Here is an 18,973-nt window from a genome sequence, read left to right on the forward strand (position 1 = left end):
CATGTAACCATAGAACGTAAATGAATTTTACGGTAACATTTACGCATTTTTTTAAACCCAATGCTAACCTATTAGCTGGACAGCACTCAACTCTTCGTAATGATTCAGAGGAAAACGTTGAATTTAATGAAGCCAGCATGAAATTCGGTAGTTTTTTGGTGGGAAAAACTATGCGATTCAAACCCTCATTCCCTCCTTATTTAGGAAGGAAATGAATAGAGGAAAATAAAAATAGAGGACTTCATCTCAGACGACGTAAAAAGTTATTTTACATTACCCGACATAATGTATGTTTTTTTTATTCTCCTTTATTCAAATAAAGAACATATGCAATAGGCAAGAAATCATTACAGTGAAAGAACTTGCCCGTCACTAGCTAGTCACTAGATTTCAAGGCAGACTACGCAGCAGTTTTCGATATTTCATAGAAGACTCATAGTTTGCATTCAATATGCGTTAAATTACAAAACACTAAGAACTATTAAAATGATGTACTGTGAAAAATTGCCATTTTTTACTTTTTATATCATAAAAATGGCCTTCCATATCATTTAGATTAAGTGGTACATACTGTATTATGTTCCATCGTTTATATAAACGGTGGTCATATTTCACCACTGGTTGTGGTACGGATTTCAAGTTATATGACATTCCCGATTCCATTTTTGGTAACTAATTTCCTTTCTTTTTCTTATTTTTCAGATAGTGTAATTGTCATTTCAATGGAGAAAATACATATCACATACAAGGAAAAACCGCAAAATTTATACTATTCATGCAAGGATTTTTTAGACGCAGGGGGACTCTTCAAAACTGCAACAAAAAACATTAATCTGTTGTTAATCTTGTCGAGGGGATCACGAATAAAAGGCATCAGAGTGAAATTTCAGAAAAATCCTGGTAAGGCTGAGTGTGTGTCTTAAAAATGGTGTTAAATGAAATATGAATAGGAACAATGGCTACTAAAATTAATGCTATTGATTAAATTTTATACTTAGTTTTCGTTATAAGCAGTGGTATAAGATTATGTGTTCTGCGAGGATAATAATATACCGGTTATCAACAAAGGCTATTTACCTTTTGAAGGAAGTGAAATAATCAGCGATTTTAGTACCACAGATGTTTTATGGCTATTTTAGGCAGAATAATCATAAAATAAAAATGGTATCTCATGTCACCGTTCAAAGATTCCTTAAGTGAACTAATCATAAGTTTCGCGAATAATGTCGGATCAGAATATAAAATGTCATTTTTTCGAGCAAGTTTACGACTCCGGCCGTCGCCAGGTGGATGCGATATAACCGCATAAAGCTTTTGATTACATTGATAACCTTTACAACAGAGATTGTGAACTATGACTGTATTTTTTTCTGATGAATATTTTTTCTAAAGGTGATAAAAATAACTTAGTTGCGGGGCAACACTGGCGTAATACTGAAACTCTAATATATGGGGCCCCCAGTATATTATTACGACCTTTTAAAACTTCTGTCTCAAATTGTGATCAGTAAATGCTGTACGATTATAACTACTCGATAATTGACACATGTGAAAAACCCCATTCAATTGTTTTTAGAACGTATGAGAATTAGCAAAAATCAATTTTTAAACTAAATGCATGCTCTCGAAATTCGCTTATAATTGAACAGCGGATTGATTCAGTTTCTGTGATAAACCATTTTCTATCCACAGGTTCCTTTGAAATCAAAATTTATTATGGAATGCAGGCTGTAAGCCACAGAGAGGATTACAATTCTTGGGCTTACTTGGCCTTTGACCTTTGGTTTGATGGAGCAATTGAAATTGTTGATGAACATCTGCGCCTTGATTTAAAGACGTATACTGCAACGCAGAAATTCCTCTTGGATAGCATTGAACTGCATCTGGAAAACCGTAAGCCATTTTTGTTGACACATAAAATGTGATTGGTTTTTATGGTTTTTGGTTTGACTTTTTCATAAACGGAAGTGATTTATAGTGACCGACAAGAGTCATACCCGTGATCATATAATCTATGTGATTTTTTTCCAATTACAATGTCAGAAAATATTACTTTTAAGTTAACAAATTACGATCAAAAACGACCAACTATCATTTATATTTTTCGTTAATTTGATTAGTATTGGTTTTTATTTATACTAAATCAACATTCAAAAATATTTCCTTAATTTGCTGTCATTTTTCATTAAATTTTCGAGGTAATAAAAACGGAAAGCTTGAAAAACCAGTGATGATACATTGAGTTACTCCCAATTAGCTCATCTCCAAAAATTTTTGCCAAGTTTTCAACTTAAACGATTAGTAATCAGACCTTCAATATTTCATTATCTCTTAGATAGCCTAATTTTCAGCAACTATCGGTTACATTCGCTGCTTAGCGTAGTATTTCAAGCGGGCTAATGCATGACATTGACATGTATCCTAGTGATTGGAGCGCCACTATTTACGGCGATCGGCGGGAATGGATGGGGTCACGAGGAGTGGAAAATACTGTACAAGTATAACATTGATGGTTATTTTTTATATTGGGCTTTATAAATACATGTAGCGGTCATGAAAGGGTAATAAAAATGAGGTTAAAATTTACAATATTTTCCATATAAGCCATTAGCGCCGCAATGACCTTTAGAGGTCTCCTCCGTAAAAGGTAGTTCGGATATAGTCAAATGAGACCGTTATCCTAGGTTATCAAGAGAACTCGAAATCAAGTTAATGTGATTTTTAGAGCATTCGAAAACACCCATAGTCACGCGGAGAAACTCTGGTAATATATAGTGAAAGTTTTACTTTCTCTGACAGAGGCGGCCGGACGCTGCCGCATTTCAAATCTAACATTGCTTTGCATAAGGACAATTTTTACAGCGTATGTTAATGTCTGTACCTTTCCTTTCTTAATTTCTTTCCTTACCCTTTGATTTCAGATTTTCAAACTAAAGAAGTTAAAAAAGAGGAAACATACATATCACTGGAAGAAGAGGATTCATTATATATTTCCTTCAAGGATTTTGTACAGAAAGGACAAATATTTGCAACAGCCAAAAGCGCGATAGGTCTTCGTGTAAATTATCAGGGATATTCACCAGTAAAAGGCATTAAAATGACGTTTGTGAATACATTTGGTAAGGTTCATCATTATCAGCAAAATTTTGTACAATTCGCATTTCTGATTGAAATTATGGCTAATAATTTTTATTTTACCTGTCTGTAACCCAACTGGTTACACTCAAGATTACCCTTCAGGCACATTAAAAGTCGTTTCAATTGTCTATTTCCTAAGTTTTTTGTAGCACAAGACAATTTGATGTATAGCTCTCGCTAAAGATCGTGTCGCTACGCAGTGGACTTGGGCCACGGAATCTCAAAATGCTATTGATCGGGAGAGGAAGGTTGTTTTGTGTGGAGCGTCAACGGTACACTTAGCAATCACTACCCTTACAGCACAAACGGTCGCAAACTAGCATATAGGCCGTGTATTACACGTGTTTTATCTCGTGTGAAAACCGTAATTACCCGAGTAAAAATGGAATAAATCTGGTGTATAAATGGTCTTATGTCCGCTAAAAACCGGAGAATAGACGTATATGCACACGGAACCCAAAAACGGGACCGTTGTAGTTATTCCTTTCTCCACCAGAGTTAGGGCTTCTTGAAATAGTATGGGTGATAACCGGAAAATGGCAGTGACCAAACGGTGGCACTTCACTTATACCAAACAGGAATTAAGACATAGGCAACATAGTCGTTCAAAAAAATTCATTTATAGTCTCAGAAAAAGGTACTCTGTATAAAATAATTCATCAGGAAATACGTACAGGACAAAACACGGGTGGTGATGATGTGACAAAAAAGTGGTGATGATGTGAAAAATAATGTGAATGACATAATGGATAGGATGATATCGAATATGAGAAGATGTATGAATCTGAAAAGTACAGCTGAATAATTTAAAAAACCATAAAACCTTGGGAAAACCGCAAGTTGTTTCACTGAGCGCAAGCGCACGAGGATAAAAACCGAATAGGTGATGTCGTTGATCATTCCAGTCCGAGTCGCACAAGTTATATCGTTAGGTGATTGTTTTCCCAGCGTTCAATTAGCGTGGTCCGAGGCTATGATGGAAATAATTCGAAAATACTGAGAACTTTAAATTGATAGACAGCATATCATTCTAGTAGCAAGTGATGATTAACTGGTTCATATCTCGGCATGGGAATATAAATAGTCCTAATAAAATATACAGGTGTATATTTTATTAGAACTATTACACCTCACGAATATATGCTGCAAGATGATTCGTAAAATTATTTTAACCAGATTTCGTTGGGAAATTTTTGCTGTCATTAAGGTGGACGACTTAATTGAATCATCTATCTTGAAACTTTCACCATGTTCAGATTACTGCTGACCACAGAATATGCATTACCACATTTAGCTTCATATTTTTTTAATATAAGAGTCAAGGGAGGTGGACCAAACTTACACAGCAAGTACACGTGTACAAGTACATAGGCGAATTCTCGGCTTATTCCTTACACCAAATTTAAACTCATTATACACGAGTAAATTCCTCTGTGTGCTGTATATGTACCAACACTCCCGCTAAGAGTAAGGGGTAACTCACCACCACTTATAGCTCCGCCTTATGGCACGGTACATGCACGCAGCATGAAATTTTTCCCTAGTTTTAAGGGTAGGTGTTGGCAATGGATGATTTCCTCATTTGCCTACCAGCCTTGCGTGTGTGTTCTTCGTGACTCTGTCTTATGCGTTTCGGTGTGCCCTTGGGTACCTTTTTTATTTCGTTCACAACAGCCATTATGAATTTCTCCTTTTTTTTTAAATAGGTTACACTGCCATTGACTCTCTCTCTCATTATTATAAATGATGACATCAGATCATAAATTGACTTCATAGGATTATATTTCAATGAGAATAATAAATATTGAAATCAATCACAATTCCTTTGCTGTCATGTGAGCGATCATCCTCGCTATCATCCTAGCAAGCAGGAAAAAAGTCCGATGTACTAACTACCGCGTCATTGAATCGTCCCCATCTTACAATCACGAATTTTTGATACGCATTAGCTGGAATTTTCTTTCAGAGGTGGTGGCGTTTTCATTTCAATTGCAAATTGATTCGATGGCCTAACTATTAGTATTAATGCAGTATCGTCAGATTACTTGCGCAAGCCAATAAATAAAATGCTTATTATATTTGAGCAAAATGAAAAGGAATGTGCGACTGCGCTCATTATAAGCGAGGAAGCTGGTGGAATGAAGTATTGCATGAATAATTAACTAGCTTTATATTTTCATAGAGTATAACTAACGAGCCAGTTGCTAGAAGTGGTACTTCACGAGTACGATAGGAGCGCCATATGATGCTCAATACTACTCCCTCGAAATATTATCGGACAAATCCGATTTTACATGATGGGAAAACTATTAATTCAATCGTTCAATGAACTAACTTTTAATTTTCCACGACCCTATATTTCGAAAATGACCACCTCTTTCGTTTAACCGCCTCTAACATTCTGTGTCAGAGAGGTTCTTGGCGTCGGCATTAGTACTGTTAGGTAACTCAAGCCAAGTTCAGTGATACACTACTTACAGTTCTTACTCCGGCGTATTGAACAACGGCTTTCCCGTAAACGAGCATATTAAATCAATCGTCGAATACATTACAATTTAAGGTAGCCGAAATATTCCGGAGGAACAGAGTTTCCGCATGTATATCTAACACTCGAGGTCGAGAAACATGACGGACTGCCTGAACGCCTTCTGGCTTTCCAACGCCTTCTGATTCCAACGCCTTCTGGCTTTACCTACGAACAGTATGTGGAATAGCTAATACAGGTTTCACAAGTAAAACATTTGTCCAAGCATCTCTATGAGACATATTGTCTGACAGGGCTATGCCATGAGTTGCCGTTGAGGAAAATGACTGTACAATCGAGTTGGGTAACGCGTATTTTTCTCTGAAGTATAAAGCATTTAAAAAATGAATTTTATGATACTTGGACAAAAATTAAAGAATGAGACTCACCTCTGCCTCTCGTTGTGATTTACTTCGCAGACATGAGTCTGGGGCGGGAAAGGCTGTCCATGAAAGAAGCACATGCGCCAAAGGAAGGTGAAAGCTCCCGAGTCATCTACAGCCTCCCACTACCTCACAAGGAGTGCTCGGAGATCAACGTTAGCATCAGTCAATCACACTGGTCCATTCAACATATAACTGCAATCGAGCGGTTGAAAGGTAAGGCAGCACTATAGCGTGGTTACCATTTTTGTTACCTTTCCCAGGGAGAGAGTCGTAATTTGAGGTTGAACACAAAACTGAGAGGGATCAAAGTCACTCTGCAGTATTTTTCATGAGTGCTGAACTAAGTGGAAATTAAATATCAAGTCAAATAAAGAAAAATATGAAAAAATGTAATCGTAAAAGTCAGCCTATGATACGAATCAAATACTCTTGGATTTAGTCACTTCAACCTCGGTCTCACGTGCTGAGGCTGGAAGTCGCCTTCATTTGCACATAGGTACATACTCTGCAAAACCCGAAGTAAGTTAAATAATCTCGTTCATAGGCGCAAGTGCATGTTAAGTATTCGTGTCAAATGTACGAAATATTCATAAATACCAAATGAAATTTTTTTACGCCGGATTTCACCCTCATTAGATGCGATGCTTTTTTAGTAACTCTATTCATCCAATCCACCCATTTTATATAAAATATATTTAACTAATATGGATGGATGAGTGCAAACGATATTCAGTATTCATAGTTCAAGGTGTGACCGCAATAAAAACTCCGGATCCACCAGGATTTATGTGTTGTTTAATTTATGAAACTTATTTTATGCTTAAAGCTTGAGATACCATAATGAAATCTTAAGTTAACGTTGAGTAGACAATTCAAAAATTCAACAAATTTTCAAGCATATAAATGTTACGTCATAGAAAATATTGTGATAAATTAATTTAAAACTTGAAATACAGGTAAATGTTGATAAAAGGCTTCCTCATGAGGCGTGGACATTTAAAAAAGCTCACGCATATATAATCACATTAGTAATATGCCACAAAAGAGGCGGATTTAGCGGAAGTGACATGTCATCTTAATTACTAGGGATGCGACGTGTATATAAGGTTCCTAATTACCTGGGGGAGGGGGCATTTTAATAATTGGCAAAAAAATTGCAATCCCAAATACAAAAGTCAAATGAAAAGGAAATTTTGGAATCACGTATGAGCTGACACCGGCAATATAATGTCTTCATTAATGATAACGCGTCTGCTCACATGTTACACCGATATTAAAATGCAAAGCATTACTTAAATTGCAGCATTCCTCCCTCTGCAGAGAGTTAGCGGCATGTATGCACTCGTACCACTTGTCGCAAACTGCTTTCTTTAAAAAAGAATCGATGGTATATTTTTCGAATCATACTGTGACCTCATGAACTATATTCGTTGGGTTAAAAATTTTAACACTCTTCTTAAAACTTCTATCGTGAAGTAGAAACTATATTCCATATGTCACAATGCCAGAAGTGATATGCTACCAAAAAAATTATATACTGTTTGGACTGTGTCTATTGCCGCGAGTGACACTGATAACTTCCATTTTCTCGCTTCGTGTAGTTCGGATTTTAATGTAATTATGAGTGAAATCTTGTTGTGCTACACAAATATTTAATAATTTCCAAAATAAGTGTTCTAACATTGGAGTTGTAAGTACTTCACCATTTAAAATGCTGACACTTTTCGACATCTTTATAGAGAATGCTTTTTGACATCATATCATTCTGCAAAGGATTTTTGGTGACACTTGAACTCCTTAATCGTTGATTGCAAACACAAAATCACCGTAAGATATCGAAGCGTCTATGTCACCACAAGGCTCAAAACCTGGCCGCAGGATGGACCCGTAACCTAAAACCTCCGTTAAACGTTGGAAAACGGCTTGGGTCATTAGTATTGGAGATTAAGATTTCTTAACATTTTTCCAGGAAAATTGATGAAAACTTCCAGTTCTTAAAAGTTTATCAAAGAGGGTTTTTGATAACCGTACAAAATGGTTGGCGTGCTCTTTATTTGGTGGTATCAGGAACATTTGTCATTTTGATGTGTGGCGGGATTGATTTAAATATTCATTTAAAACGGATAAACCAATCCAAACCCCATAACCCGTAACAATGAAGTGTACTCATAGATTACGCATGAATACATCTATATTAGGTGTAAGAGTAAGCTCTTCTGGCGCTCGTATTGTTAAAACATCAAATTTCTTACACACATAATCCTAAATACATCAGGTGTTCAGGAACCAATTGAAGAAACGATGAAAATATGAAACAAGTACTCACGGGCCAGGCACTTCCATTTTTTCTCCTTGTAATACTTCGGGCATAGGCAAGTACCGTTGTCGCACACAGATAATAGATCTTTGCATGGGTTGGTAATATTGTTGCATGTCCGATGTAGTTCTGGGGATAGAACGTATATTTCTTACAAATCGTAGCAGGGAAAGTAGAATGTAAGTGATTATATCTCCGAATTGCAAAGCTGGTGCACTAATACCCCCGGCCACACGCTCTTTTGGGTGGCATGTATGGTTGTATCTCGATGTATATATAACCCATTACCCACCAGAGCATTTGTCGTCCGCCTCAATGTATGTTTCGTTTTGTTTACACTGGCACGTCCATCTAGTTATTCCATCTGATTCAGTCCTATTCATGCACATAGCATTGGCCGTAATGCATCCATCATCTGGAGAGCATGGCATTGCGTGTGCTGTGGATGAAAGAGAAGAAAAAATATATGATGACCACCATTGTCATGTTTTCTCTTTAAAAATACTTAGTGGAAAGGGAAATCGATTGCTGATATCTCCCCTCCTCTGACAACCGGCTTTATAGACAGACAAGTAGGTCACTACCCAGTTGCAATAATGCATGATTGACCGATTGGACTTGAAAACTATGTCCTTAAGCCCATTTTATAACGGGAATGAAAGTATCTGAAGGTAGTTTTTCCGTTGGCGAAGTTTCTTCAACATCGTGCAGGACGATTTTCCTTAACCATTCCAAAGACAATGAGAATGATTTCCTACAGGACACGCATTTCTAAATTTCATTTCAGCCAATAATCAACCCTACCCACCTTTGCTGAGTTTAATCATTACTATTGCTGGTACATCCTGAATTATAATCAAGTTTAGGCTCGTAACAAGAGAGGATGCCACGGGGACATGAGAACCAGGGTGCGCCGAAAAAAGTTTTTTTTCTGATCAAATTTTCCCCGTATGATAAAGTTGCAAAATTATGTAAGGATCTCACACACAATTTTTTTTCAAATCTAATGATATTGACCAGCTCTAAAGTAAAAAATTTTGCGAAATAATAGAATTCAGAATCAAACGGCTATGAAGATGAATTTTATGAAAATATGGGATAATGGATATTATTAAAGAGTCGATACATGCTTTTAGTTTATGAAAATGAAATTTAAAGTGTATTGGACAAAATCTTCGGTTCAAACAATGTCTATGAATTAACAAGAAAATTTTAGTATAGACCACCCGCACAACATACCGCAGTTTTGCCTACGTTTTTATTAGGTATTCCCTTTTTGGGGGCTAAATCGCAGATAAAATAAGATTTATTTCGATTCAATTTAATTTTTTAGTAAAAAAGTCCTCAAATAGTAGTAATTAATCACACAAAAATTAATAATAAGGTAAGTTCTTTTAAATTAACATCAATCCTAATGACGAAAAGAGTACCTGGGGAGCTATTTTCGACAAGAAATTCAGCCGAGGGTGAGAAAGAACAGAATCTGAACACTTCACTAAGCATTTCACTAAGTAGGTCTCTGCTAGTTTCGTGAAGAAACTATCCAGAACTCACCACGAGGAAGTGGCTACCATAGAGTTCCACCCATGTCCCCCAAACAACCTATCAAACGACATGATTTTGAAAGCCCATCACTTACTCTGACAAAATTATATTGCAATTTTTTTATTTCGGCTGAATTTCTGTCTATTATGCACCATAATACTCATCCATGCCTGCGTTCTGTACTGCAAACTCATTTTGATGCCAACGCTATCATTTGTACCATCCTTTCAACTGTTTGTCTGAGGCAGGGTAAAGAAGATACTTCTCATACAGCTCTTACCGTAACAAGGTCTTCCAAGTCTTTGTTTGTCATTCCAGCTACTCGTGATGGTTGATTTACCTCAATTGCTTTCCAATCAACCAATTCGATATAATTTTGAGCATCGAAGTTTACCTTTGGAATTTCGAATTTCCTTGATTCCTCCTGCTGAGTTTCTCTTGATTTCAATGTATTTGTGATCGCCATTGCACGAATTTGTCTGCGTTCATTGGCTAACATTGCAAGCAGAATATTCTCTGCGTGAGCAAAATTACATTTCCCTGAATCATAGAGTAGCGGCGTTATTTGATGTCTCTATCTATATGTTTCATAAGAAGAATCATGTTCATAATATGCTTCGGGCCTTCTGTTCAATATTGTCTCAATTTTATTGAAAACCGCATTGGAGCGTAAACTTCGATAACAAATTTTGCCAGGGTCATCAGTTCTTTTGACGGTGCTGAACGAAGGTTCATTGCAATGAAGCAGGCAAACAAACCAACGCAAAGGTCTTCTTATGGCCATTTCCATTCTCCTGATTACTCCGTCATGGCTTCCGGTGTTAACCTCAGTTCCATCGCACACAATTGCTTGGAGTCCATCGATAATGATCATTTCCTCCCCTAGAAAATTCGTTATGGTATCTTATAGGCCAATAGCTTTGCTGACACATAGGGTGACATGCCATAAGTAGCGTAATCCGGGCTCTTGAACGAGAGTTACATGCTCCTCACCTATTGTTTTTCACTTTGATTGACTATAAACGAAAGCAGAGTCTTTCCTCTCGTCGAAGTAAAGCGCTTGCAGTTTAACAGTTCCCACATTCCTCCGAAGAGACGTGCGCAATTCTCTTTTCCTTCTAACTTTGTTCTGGTCAACATAAAGTACATTGACTCCTTGAGTAATCGACCCGATATCTATTAGGTGCGCAGATGCAAGTGCTGCAGAGGAATGGTTTGATATGCAGAATTATTCACAGGATGATGCAAATCTTGGCTATTTCAAATTACTTACACTAACCTTTTTCCATGAAATCCTCTCCTTCACTTGCATTACATAACTCTCCGTTCAATGTCATTTCATCACCTGAGTCTTCCGAACAGAAGTGTTATGACAAAAAATAGGGTGGAATATTCGGGTGTTCCTTTTTTCCTTCCAACCTGCAAATCCTCGTCTTCCTATTTTTAGTCTCCTGCACATCGATGGCTCCTACAATAATTTCCCTACCACTTCTCTGTCCTTAGGGAATTCCCATTCTAAACTAGGCATTTTCGAAAGAATATCACAAACAGAATCAGTCTCACTAAAGCAATTTACATGCCGCAACATCAAAAAGCTGACGTGCGTGACGTATAAAGTCTTGCTTCAGATCAATGAAAGCATTCTTGTTGACTGATCGAATAATATTGCGATTATTTCCATGATATTGAATTTTGTTTGAAATTTGTCAAACAATTTGCCTATATCAACAACTGGGATAGAGGATTTATGCCAAATGCCTTCAATGGCATAAGTCACTTTCTCCGCGATTCCCGGCAGAGAAATAATGGTATTTTAACTTTCTTCTTCAATGTACCGAGAGTACAAAAACATTTTCATCATCTCTTCATAAGTGGGCAAATCATTACCCATGAAATTTTCGGGTGCATCAAATATCACGCACTCCACTCCACGGTACACTTTCCCTCTATTCTAACTATTGCGTCAATCCTCCCGTAATCCTTTGGAAGATTGGCTGGGGGGGACACGGGTGGAACTCGATGGTAGCCTCTTCCTCGTGGTTAGTTCTGGGTAGTTTCTTTACGAAACTAGCAGAGAGCTTCTTAGTGAAATGCTTGATGTTCAGGTTATGTTTTTTCTCAGCCTTGGCTGAATTTCTTGTTGATAATAGCTCCACAGGTACGTTATTCGTCATTATGATTGATGTTAATTTCAAATAATTTACCTCATTATTACTATTTGTGGGGTTATATACTACCATATGATGACTTATTTGATAAGAAATGAAATTCAATCGAAATAAATATTATTTTACCTGCAATTTAGCCCCCAAAATGGAATTTTAGAAATGTAGGCAAAAATAAGTTGTGTTGTGCGGGTGGTCTACACTCCAATTTTATTGTTAATTCATAGACATTTTTTTAACCATAGATTTTGTCAAAAAACTTCAAATTTCATTTTTATAATCTATAAACATGTATCCACTCTTTGATATTATCCATTATCCCATATTTTCATAACATTCGTCTTCATAGCCGTTTGATTCAGAAATCACCCTGATTTTTCGCAAAATTTTAAACTTTAGAGCTCGGGCGGCAGTGGTTAATATTAACCGATTTGAAAAAAATTTTGTGTGGAGATCCTTATATCATTTCGCAACTTTCCCGCATAGGGCAAATTTGATCAGGAAAAAAACCTTTTTTCGACCCACCCTAATGTGCAATCTTTATTGACAAATGAATTTTGTAGCTCATGCTAGATTATAAATCCAATTCCAGAACTTCCTTTACTTTCTCTCGTAAATTGGCCGATCCGTCCGTTTAGCTGGTGTAATAATTCGTACAATTTAGGCGATAGCCTTTGGTAAGAGATAACGAACGTAAAATATATAATATAAGAAATGCCGCAATATCACCGCAAATAATGTCACAATCCGTAAAAATTGTTTGATTTAGTGACACTAAAAGACTAGTTCGTCCCCGTGCATGCCTCTAGAAAATTGGAAAAGAAATTAAAATAAGTGTTTAATCATTTTTTGAGAGAGAAGTCACTCTTTGGCAATTAATAGCATAGAAATTGAGAATTTAATTTGTTTATTTCCAGCGAGCAGTAAATTAAATATCTTTGGCTCCATTGAGAGAAACTAACGGTATATAAAGTTAATACTGATCTAATTACAATAATTGAATCACTGTTTTTACAATTGTTTACAATAATAGAATACCATTAGAATCAGTGAGTCTCCACTGCTGTCGTTAAAATAATTGTACGGCGAAAATTAATTTTTCAGCGGAAATCGTTGTTTATTTGCCTCGAAATCTCCTTTTATGAAGAATATGGTATACATTTTAGGCAGGTACTCTTCCGCATCACGTCCTCTTACGAAATACCCGAATTAACGCCTTCAGTAACGAATGTGACAGTATTCCGCGCTGCCTGCCTTATAATCAGTGTGAATTTTGACCATGCAGGAGAAAGATAAACATTGCCAACGTAAAGAATCCTCAGACAGCAAATGAAAAATCCGATAGTTCTTGCATTATTCAATATTACAAATTTTTAGATATGGCGAACTGTCTGACCTTTATACACGATTTAAAATAAAGTGAATTTATATAAATTTTCATGGGAATTTGCAAAATATATATCGCGGTCACCATTTGATAAAGTGGCGCCACACTATCCGTTACAATACTCACGAACATTAGAATTGAGGATCCACAAGTCGGCCTACAAATTCGTTTCACCCATCGCGCATTTAATTGGTTTTACAGATGTCGCCACTCGTGTCGCTGACGGACAAATTGATCCAAGTTTCACGGCGAAATAAGTTATAATTAGGGATGTCAACCAAAGTTTACATACATGACGTTGTGATTCTCGAAAGTCAATTAAATCCTCAATGCTATTCCTCGCATTTTCAAACACTATACTGAAAAATATTGAAAAAAGTGGATCGCATTGCACTTACCACCACGTCGCGGACATTTTTGAAGGCTGATTAAAATACGACTGAAGTGTCAACAGAAATCAACCTTCTTTGCGATGGAATTGGGCCTCCTCTTGGTAATAATTTTGAATTCAACTATGCATACACCAGGTATTAAACCATATTACCTGAGTTTGAATTCTAATCAAGTGAGATGATGTTTTATGTTAGCGTATCCTGTTTTTTGGCTTTAGAATAATAAATGATCTTGCATTTTATGTAACCATGTGTCTCATTTTTGAAACTTGCTTGTACACTAGATCTTTCTGGGAATAAATTTCCGCCAAATACCTCAGTGACCCAAGGGGAGAACGTAGAAGGGATTCACGGCTTTCAACCGACGATATCAACTGAAGAATCGACACAAGAGGCTGTCACGTCCAAGTCTTTCCGGGGTAAGAAATATTTTCAAAAGAAAATACATAGAGGATGCATTTGGTGTAATAATATTCCCTCCATGTACTCCTACTAACACGAATATAATGAAGTCCGTTGACCCCACAAAGCAGTTATGTGACTACTTCTAACATTAAAAATGTCCCCATTAGATTATATATGATATGTGAATGCGAGATGCTAAAAACCTGTTAGTTGCTCTTTTAAAGATTGTTGATTATGCGTTTACAAAAATGTGATATGAACATGTTGAAAATTAAATATTATTATTAACTCTATTAACTCCATCCTAAATATTGTTCCTTACTTCCCATCTGCAGAAAAAGCATATCCATAATTCTTGAAATAAAGGTTAAGGTTTACAAAGATGTTTCAATCTAGTTACTTTGTAGGCATTTGTTCTCGTTTCCTAATTTTTACTTGTTTGCATGAACGAATTGTGCGTTCATCTTGAAGGTTTTGGGTCTAGATATTGGTAGACGCATTTACACAAAAATATATATTAAAAAAAAATATTATCTCTAAAAAAACGAGGTAAAATGTTCATATTTTATTTAAGGCAAATACTATAGATTATCTGGTCCAGGTGCTCAATCCTGAAATCGCTGTAACATGCCACTTTTTTCTCCCGTAGCTGAAAAGGACATCGGGATCGCCTGTGGAGTGATAATTCTACTCATAGCAGTAATAGCCGTGGTTATCAAGAAATGCAGATGCAAGAATCATAGCATGGGATCCTCAGACACTCAGACAGCAGAAAATCGAAGAGTGGACACCGTTGACGCAGGCACGAAGGAAGCATGCGTTGAGAAAGCACTTGAACGAGATGTGAGCCATGAAATAGTTGAACTGGAGGAAAAAGGATTCGACAAATCTACCAATAACGAAGCCATTTTGGAAAAACTGGCGAGTGCGAATGCTATGGCTCAGTCAGAATTTACCTTGGATGCAACTACCAGTCGTGAAACCATTCCGTTAGATCACGAAAACAGTTTCGAAGAAGATAACATAATTTACGGAGAATTCTAGATTGAATTTTATTTTACACGACTTGCCAATGAAAATAGAACTTTATCATCATTGAATAGTCGTGCAAAACTAAAATGAATATGCTGTTATTCAAGTTTCATGAAGACGCTGTTAGTCAATTGAAAAGCAAAGGAAGATTTATCATATGCTATGAAAGAAACTAATCACTCTTTTTACCGAGGAAGGCTACCACAAATGTGTTATTATACGATGCCTAAAAACTGAGAAAAATGCGAAGTTCCACAAAAATATTTCAATGAGGAAACTATTTTACTCGAAGATTTTGTTCTGATTTTTCTTTCCCGGCAACGATAGTTATTGACAATCGTCTTTGGTAAAAACTGAGATTTGCATCTTTCGTTTAATATGATAAATTTTGCTTTGCTTTTCGACTAAGTAACAGCGGCTTCATTAGAAATTAATACAGCAGATTAATTTTAGTTTTGAATTCGATGTTGCAGCTGACTAATAGGCTCCATCTAGTGTAGAGGGTAGCTTTCATCCAAATAGTGTGACTTTTTCAATGGATTTAATATTTTTCCCATAGGATTCATAAGAGACATGCTAGAGAAGTAAGCAGCCTATGCCTTTCTGATTATTATAATTTATTTTTAAATAAAAGAGCTTGTCATGAAGATGCACAATATTGTTCATGGATTTATTTTTTTCCTTTTTCTTTTATTATAGTATTCCATCGATTAAGGTAAGTTTCCATGGAGTACTAAAGAAGTGAACTTGGAGCCTCCCTTTACTTCCAGCACTGCCTTCCTCAATTCACTGTACGGCCTACTCCCTTTCAATCTATCTAAAAATCCTATTTTCTTCCCTACCCTCCCTCATTTACCTAACATTCTACCCTCTAACACTGTTTTCAACATCCACTTCCCGCTAAGTGCTCCCTCCATCCATATCTTCTGTCTCCTCCGTATTTCATCTAAAAGCTGTCTCTCCTCACCCACCATGTCCAGCACTTCGTCGTGCCTACTCCTCTCTGTCCATTTCACCTTCTCCATTCTTCTCCATTCCCCCATCAAGAATGCCTGTAATCTTCTCTCGTCTTCTTTCCTTTGTGTCCACATTTCTGCACTGCAGAGAACTACACTCCAGATCAAACTCTTCGCTAGACTTTTCCTTAAACTCTTGCATTACGATCTTCTCAGAAGCTTCTTCCTGTTCATAAACGCCTCCCACGCTAAAGCAATTCGCTTACCGATGTCCTTGCTACTGTGTCCGTTTTCCTCTAATGTGCTACCCAAATAATTGAATTGCTCCATCTGCTCAAGTTTTTCCCCACCTAGTTTTATCTTGAGTCTCACATTCCTCGCTCGCGATGCTTTATAAAACCACATTACCTTGGTCTTCTTGTGATTAATTCTCATCCCATACTCTTCGCACCGCACGCCTAACGCACCCACTAGACCCTGTAATCCCTTCACTGACTGGCTTATCAGCGCCTGATCATCCGTGAACCTTAGCGATTTCAACATCATTCCTCCCACTTTCACTCCAGCTTCCAACTCATCCCGCGCAATAAATAACAATTAGGTTATTTAGCACGTGGACTTGGTAGTTAATACATGTATGCCAAGCGTGAATAATTTGGCTTAAGGTTGGAAGGCGATATTTGGTGGAACTTGTTCACAGGAAACATAATGAAGATACACTTTTGTATGTTCCAAAAGAGTTTTTAATACCGACCCAGGTTTCGGCAGTACACACTGTAATTATCAAGGTGAATATACAAAAATTTTGCGAGCTTATATATACCTTAGGGAGAGGGGGTTAAGATAGGGAGGAGGTGGTGATGGTGGGAGGGGAAAAGCTAACGAGGAATAGTTTCCTCAAGGTCAGTGGGTTTACTTGCCGAGTCCAGCAGGACTGATAATAAAGGGGAGGAGTGTGACAAGGAGTGTGAGGGGTACAAAAGATCGTTAACCACCCTTACATTTTTGTTTCGACATGCTCTTAAAATTTCCAACTGCTCAAGAAAATCCATCTTTTTACCTTTACACACATTGTGGAGAACCTTGACATTGAAATCACTGCTATGGTTGCAGTCTAACAGATGTTTGGCAAAATTAGAGGTTGAATCGCCTCTTACCCAACACTTCATATGCTCATTTGCCCTAGTTTTTATGGCACGCCCGGTCTGACCAATATACACAGAATTAAAATCAGGCATATTGCAATACAATTTATACACACCGCTTTGGTCTTTGTCAATAAATTTTGGTTTTGAATTAAATAAAAAATTTCCAACAGTTGTCTTATTATAAAATGATAATCTTAATTTATCTTTTGGGAACATACCAGTCACCCGATAGAAATAGGGGGCCAAGGAATGGTATTTTCCCCCAAGATGTTACAGGTCTATCACTGTTATGAGATGTTGAGGGTAAGTTTGTGACGGTCTTCATTGCGTGCTTTTTAAGTTTCCCATTAAGGATTTTGTCTCTTGTAATAGATTTATACCCGTTTTGAACAGCAATTAACTTTATAGTGGATAGTTCTTTTTTACAATTTTCATTTGACATGGGAATGGCGACCAAGCGGTGTATTAAGGAGTGAAATGCCGACATGAGGAATAAAATCATGTCAGAGTATCATGTGCCCATGCATTTACCAGAAAGCATTTGCTGTAACCGATTTGAAACAATATTACGACATTTACTCTTGAATGGCAGTTCAAAAAGTGAAGAAGGTGACCATCTGTTCAAAATCACACAATTTTTGACGCTGTTTGAAACTGCCTGCCAATTTTTTGGCGGCCTGGAAGAAAATTAATCGATTATTGAAAGCATGATACCCTATTATCGGAAGCATTATGCAAAACAATGTATTAGGGAAAGCCAATTAATTTGGCTTGAAAATTTGGGACTTATGTACCAGTGCTAAAATTTCAAGTGTACTCCGGTATAGATACCCACAAACCTCGGCAAGTTGGTCTAAGTGCAGTGGTCTAATGTTTTTCTACCTCTTTTAAATGCTGCAAATGAGCCAAAAGATATTGGATAGGAGTGTTTTTTATTATTAATTCACTTCGGTGAAACTCATTGGGCACCTTGCTTCTATAAATATCGATGCAAGAGGTACAAGACAGGGGAATAGAGTAGAAAATTTTCCTCTCAAGATAAAGTTAATGATGAAGAAGGTAGAAAGAAGTGCCTATTGCTTTATAAGTTATGATAATGCTCTACTTATCAGGTGAAAAGATTAAAAAACTGAAAGAACGACATGATAAGGTCACATGTGTTATTTTTGCTGCCATCAATGAATATTTTGCAGTCATTTGCAGAAGTTTTTTAAACTGTTATTTCATGTCACTAAAGGGGAAGTTAAATATTTTCATTCTCCAAGGAAATGAATGAAATGATTAGGCCTTAAAAGTTGTTGATAATGTAAATCCTTATAAAAACACGCATGATGCCGTCCGCTTCCCCTCCCACCATCACCACCTCCTCCCTGTCTTAACCCCCTCTCCCTAAGGTTTATATAAGCTCGCAAAATTTTTGTATATTCACCTTGATAATGACAGTGTGTACTGGCGAAACCTGGGTCGGTATTAAAAACTCTTGTGGAACATACAAAAGTGTATCTTCATTATGCTTCCCGTGAAAAATTTCTTAACTTGAAAAATAAAAAACAGCTATTAGTACTATCCCGTATTAAT

General features: G+C 36.8%; 1 protein-coding gene and 1 long non-coding RNA gene across 2 annotated transcripts in view; one reads left to right on the forward strand and one right to left on the reverse strand.

Moving 5' to 3' along the window:
• Positions 1 to 15,942, forward strand: part of LOC124163622 — a 28,090-nt gene extending 12,148 nt beyond the window's left edge. Inside the window, exons 6-11 of the mRNA XM_046540650.1 lie at positions 703 to 900; positions 1,693 to 1,893; positions 2,922 to 3,119; positions 6,082 to 6,261; positions 14,139 to 14,273; positions 14,909 to 15,942. Of these exons, the coding sequence (XP_046396606.1) occupies positions 703 to 900; positions 1,693 to 1,893; positions 2,922 to 3,119; positions 6,082 to 6,261; positions 14,139 to 14,273; positions 14,909 to 15,303 (1,307 nt within the window). The 3' untranslated portion in view covers positions 15,304 to 15,942. The remainder of the gene's footprint in view (positions 1 to 702; positions 901 to 1,692; positions 1,894 to 2,921; positions 3,120 to 6,081; positions 6,262 to 14,138; positions 14,274 to 14,908) is intronic.
• LOC124163623 lies at positions 8,407 to 8,786 on the reverse strand. Its single transcript, XR_006865813.1, has 2 exons — positions 8,658 to 8,786; positions 8,407 to 8,494 (listed from the first exon to the last, which is right to left on the reverse strand). It is a non-coding gene; the product is annotated as an uncharacterized LOC124163623 (long non-coding RNA).
• Positions 15,943 to 18,973: the final 3,031 nt, after the last annotated feature.

This window comes from Ischnura elegans, chromosome 8 (assembly GCF_921293095.1).
Source record: "Ischnura elegans chromosome 8, ioIscEleg1.1, whole genome shotgun sequence".
In the NCBI taxonomy this organism is placed as follows: Eukaryota; Metazoa; Arthropoda; class Insecta; order Odonata; family Coenagrionidae; genus Ischnura; species Ischnura elegans.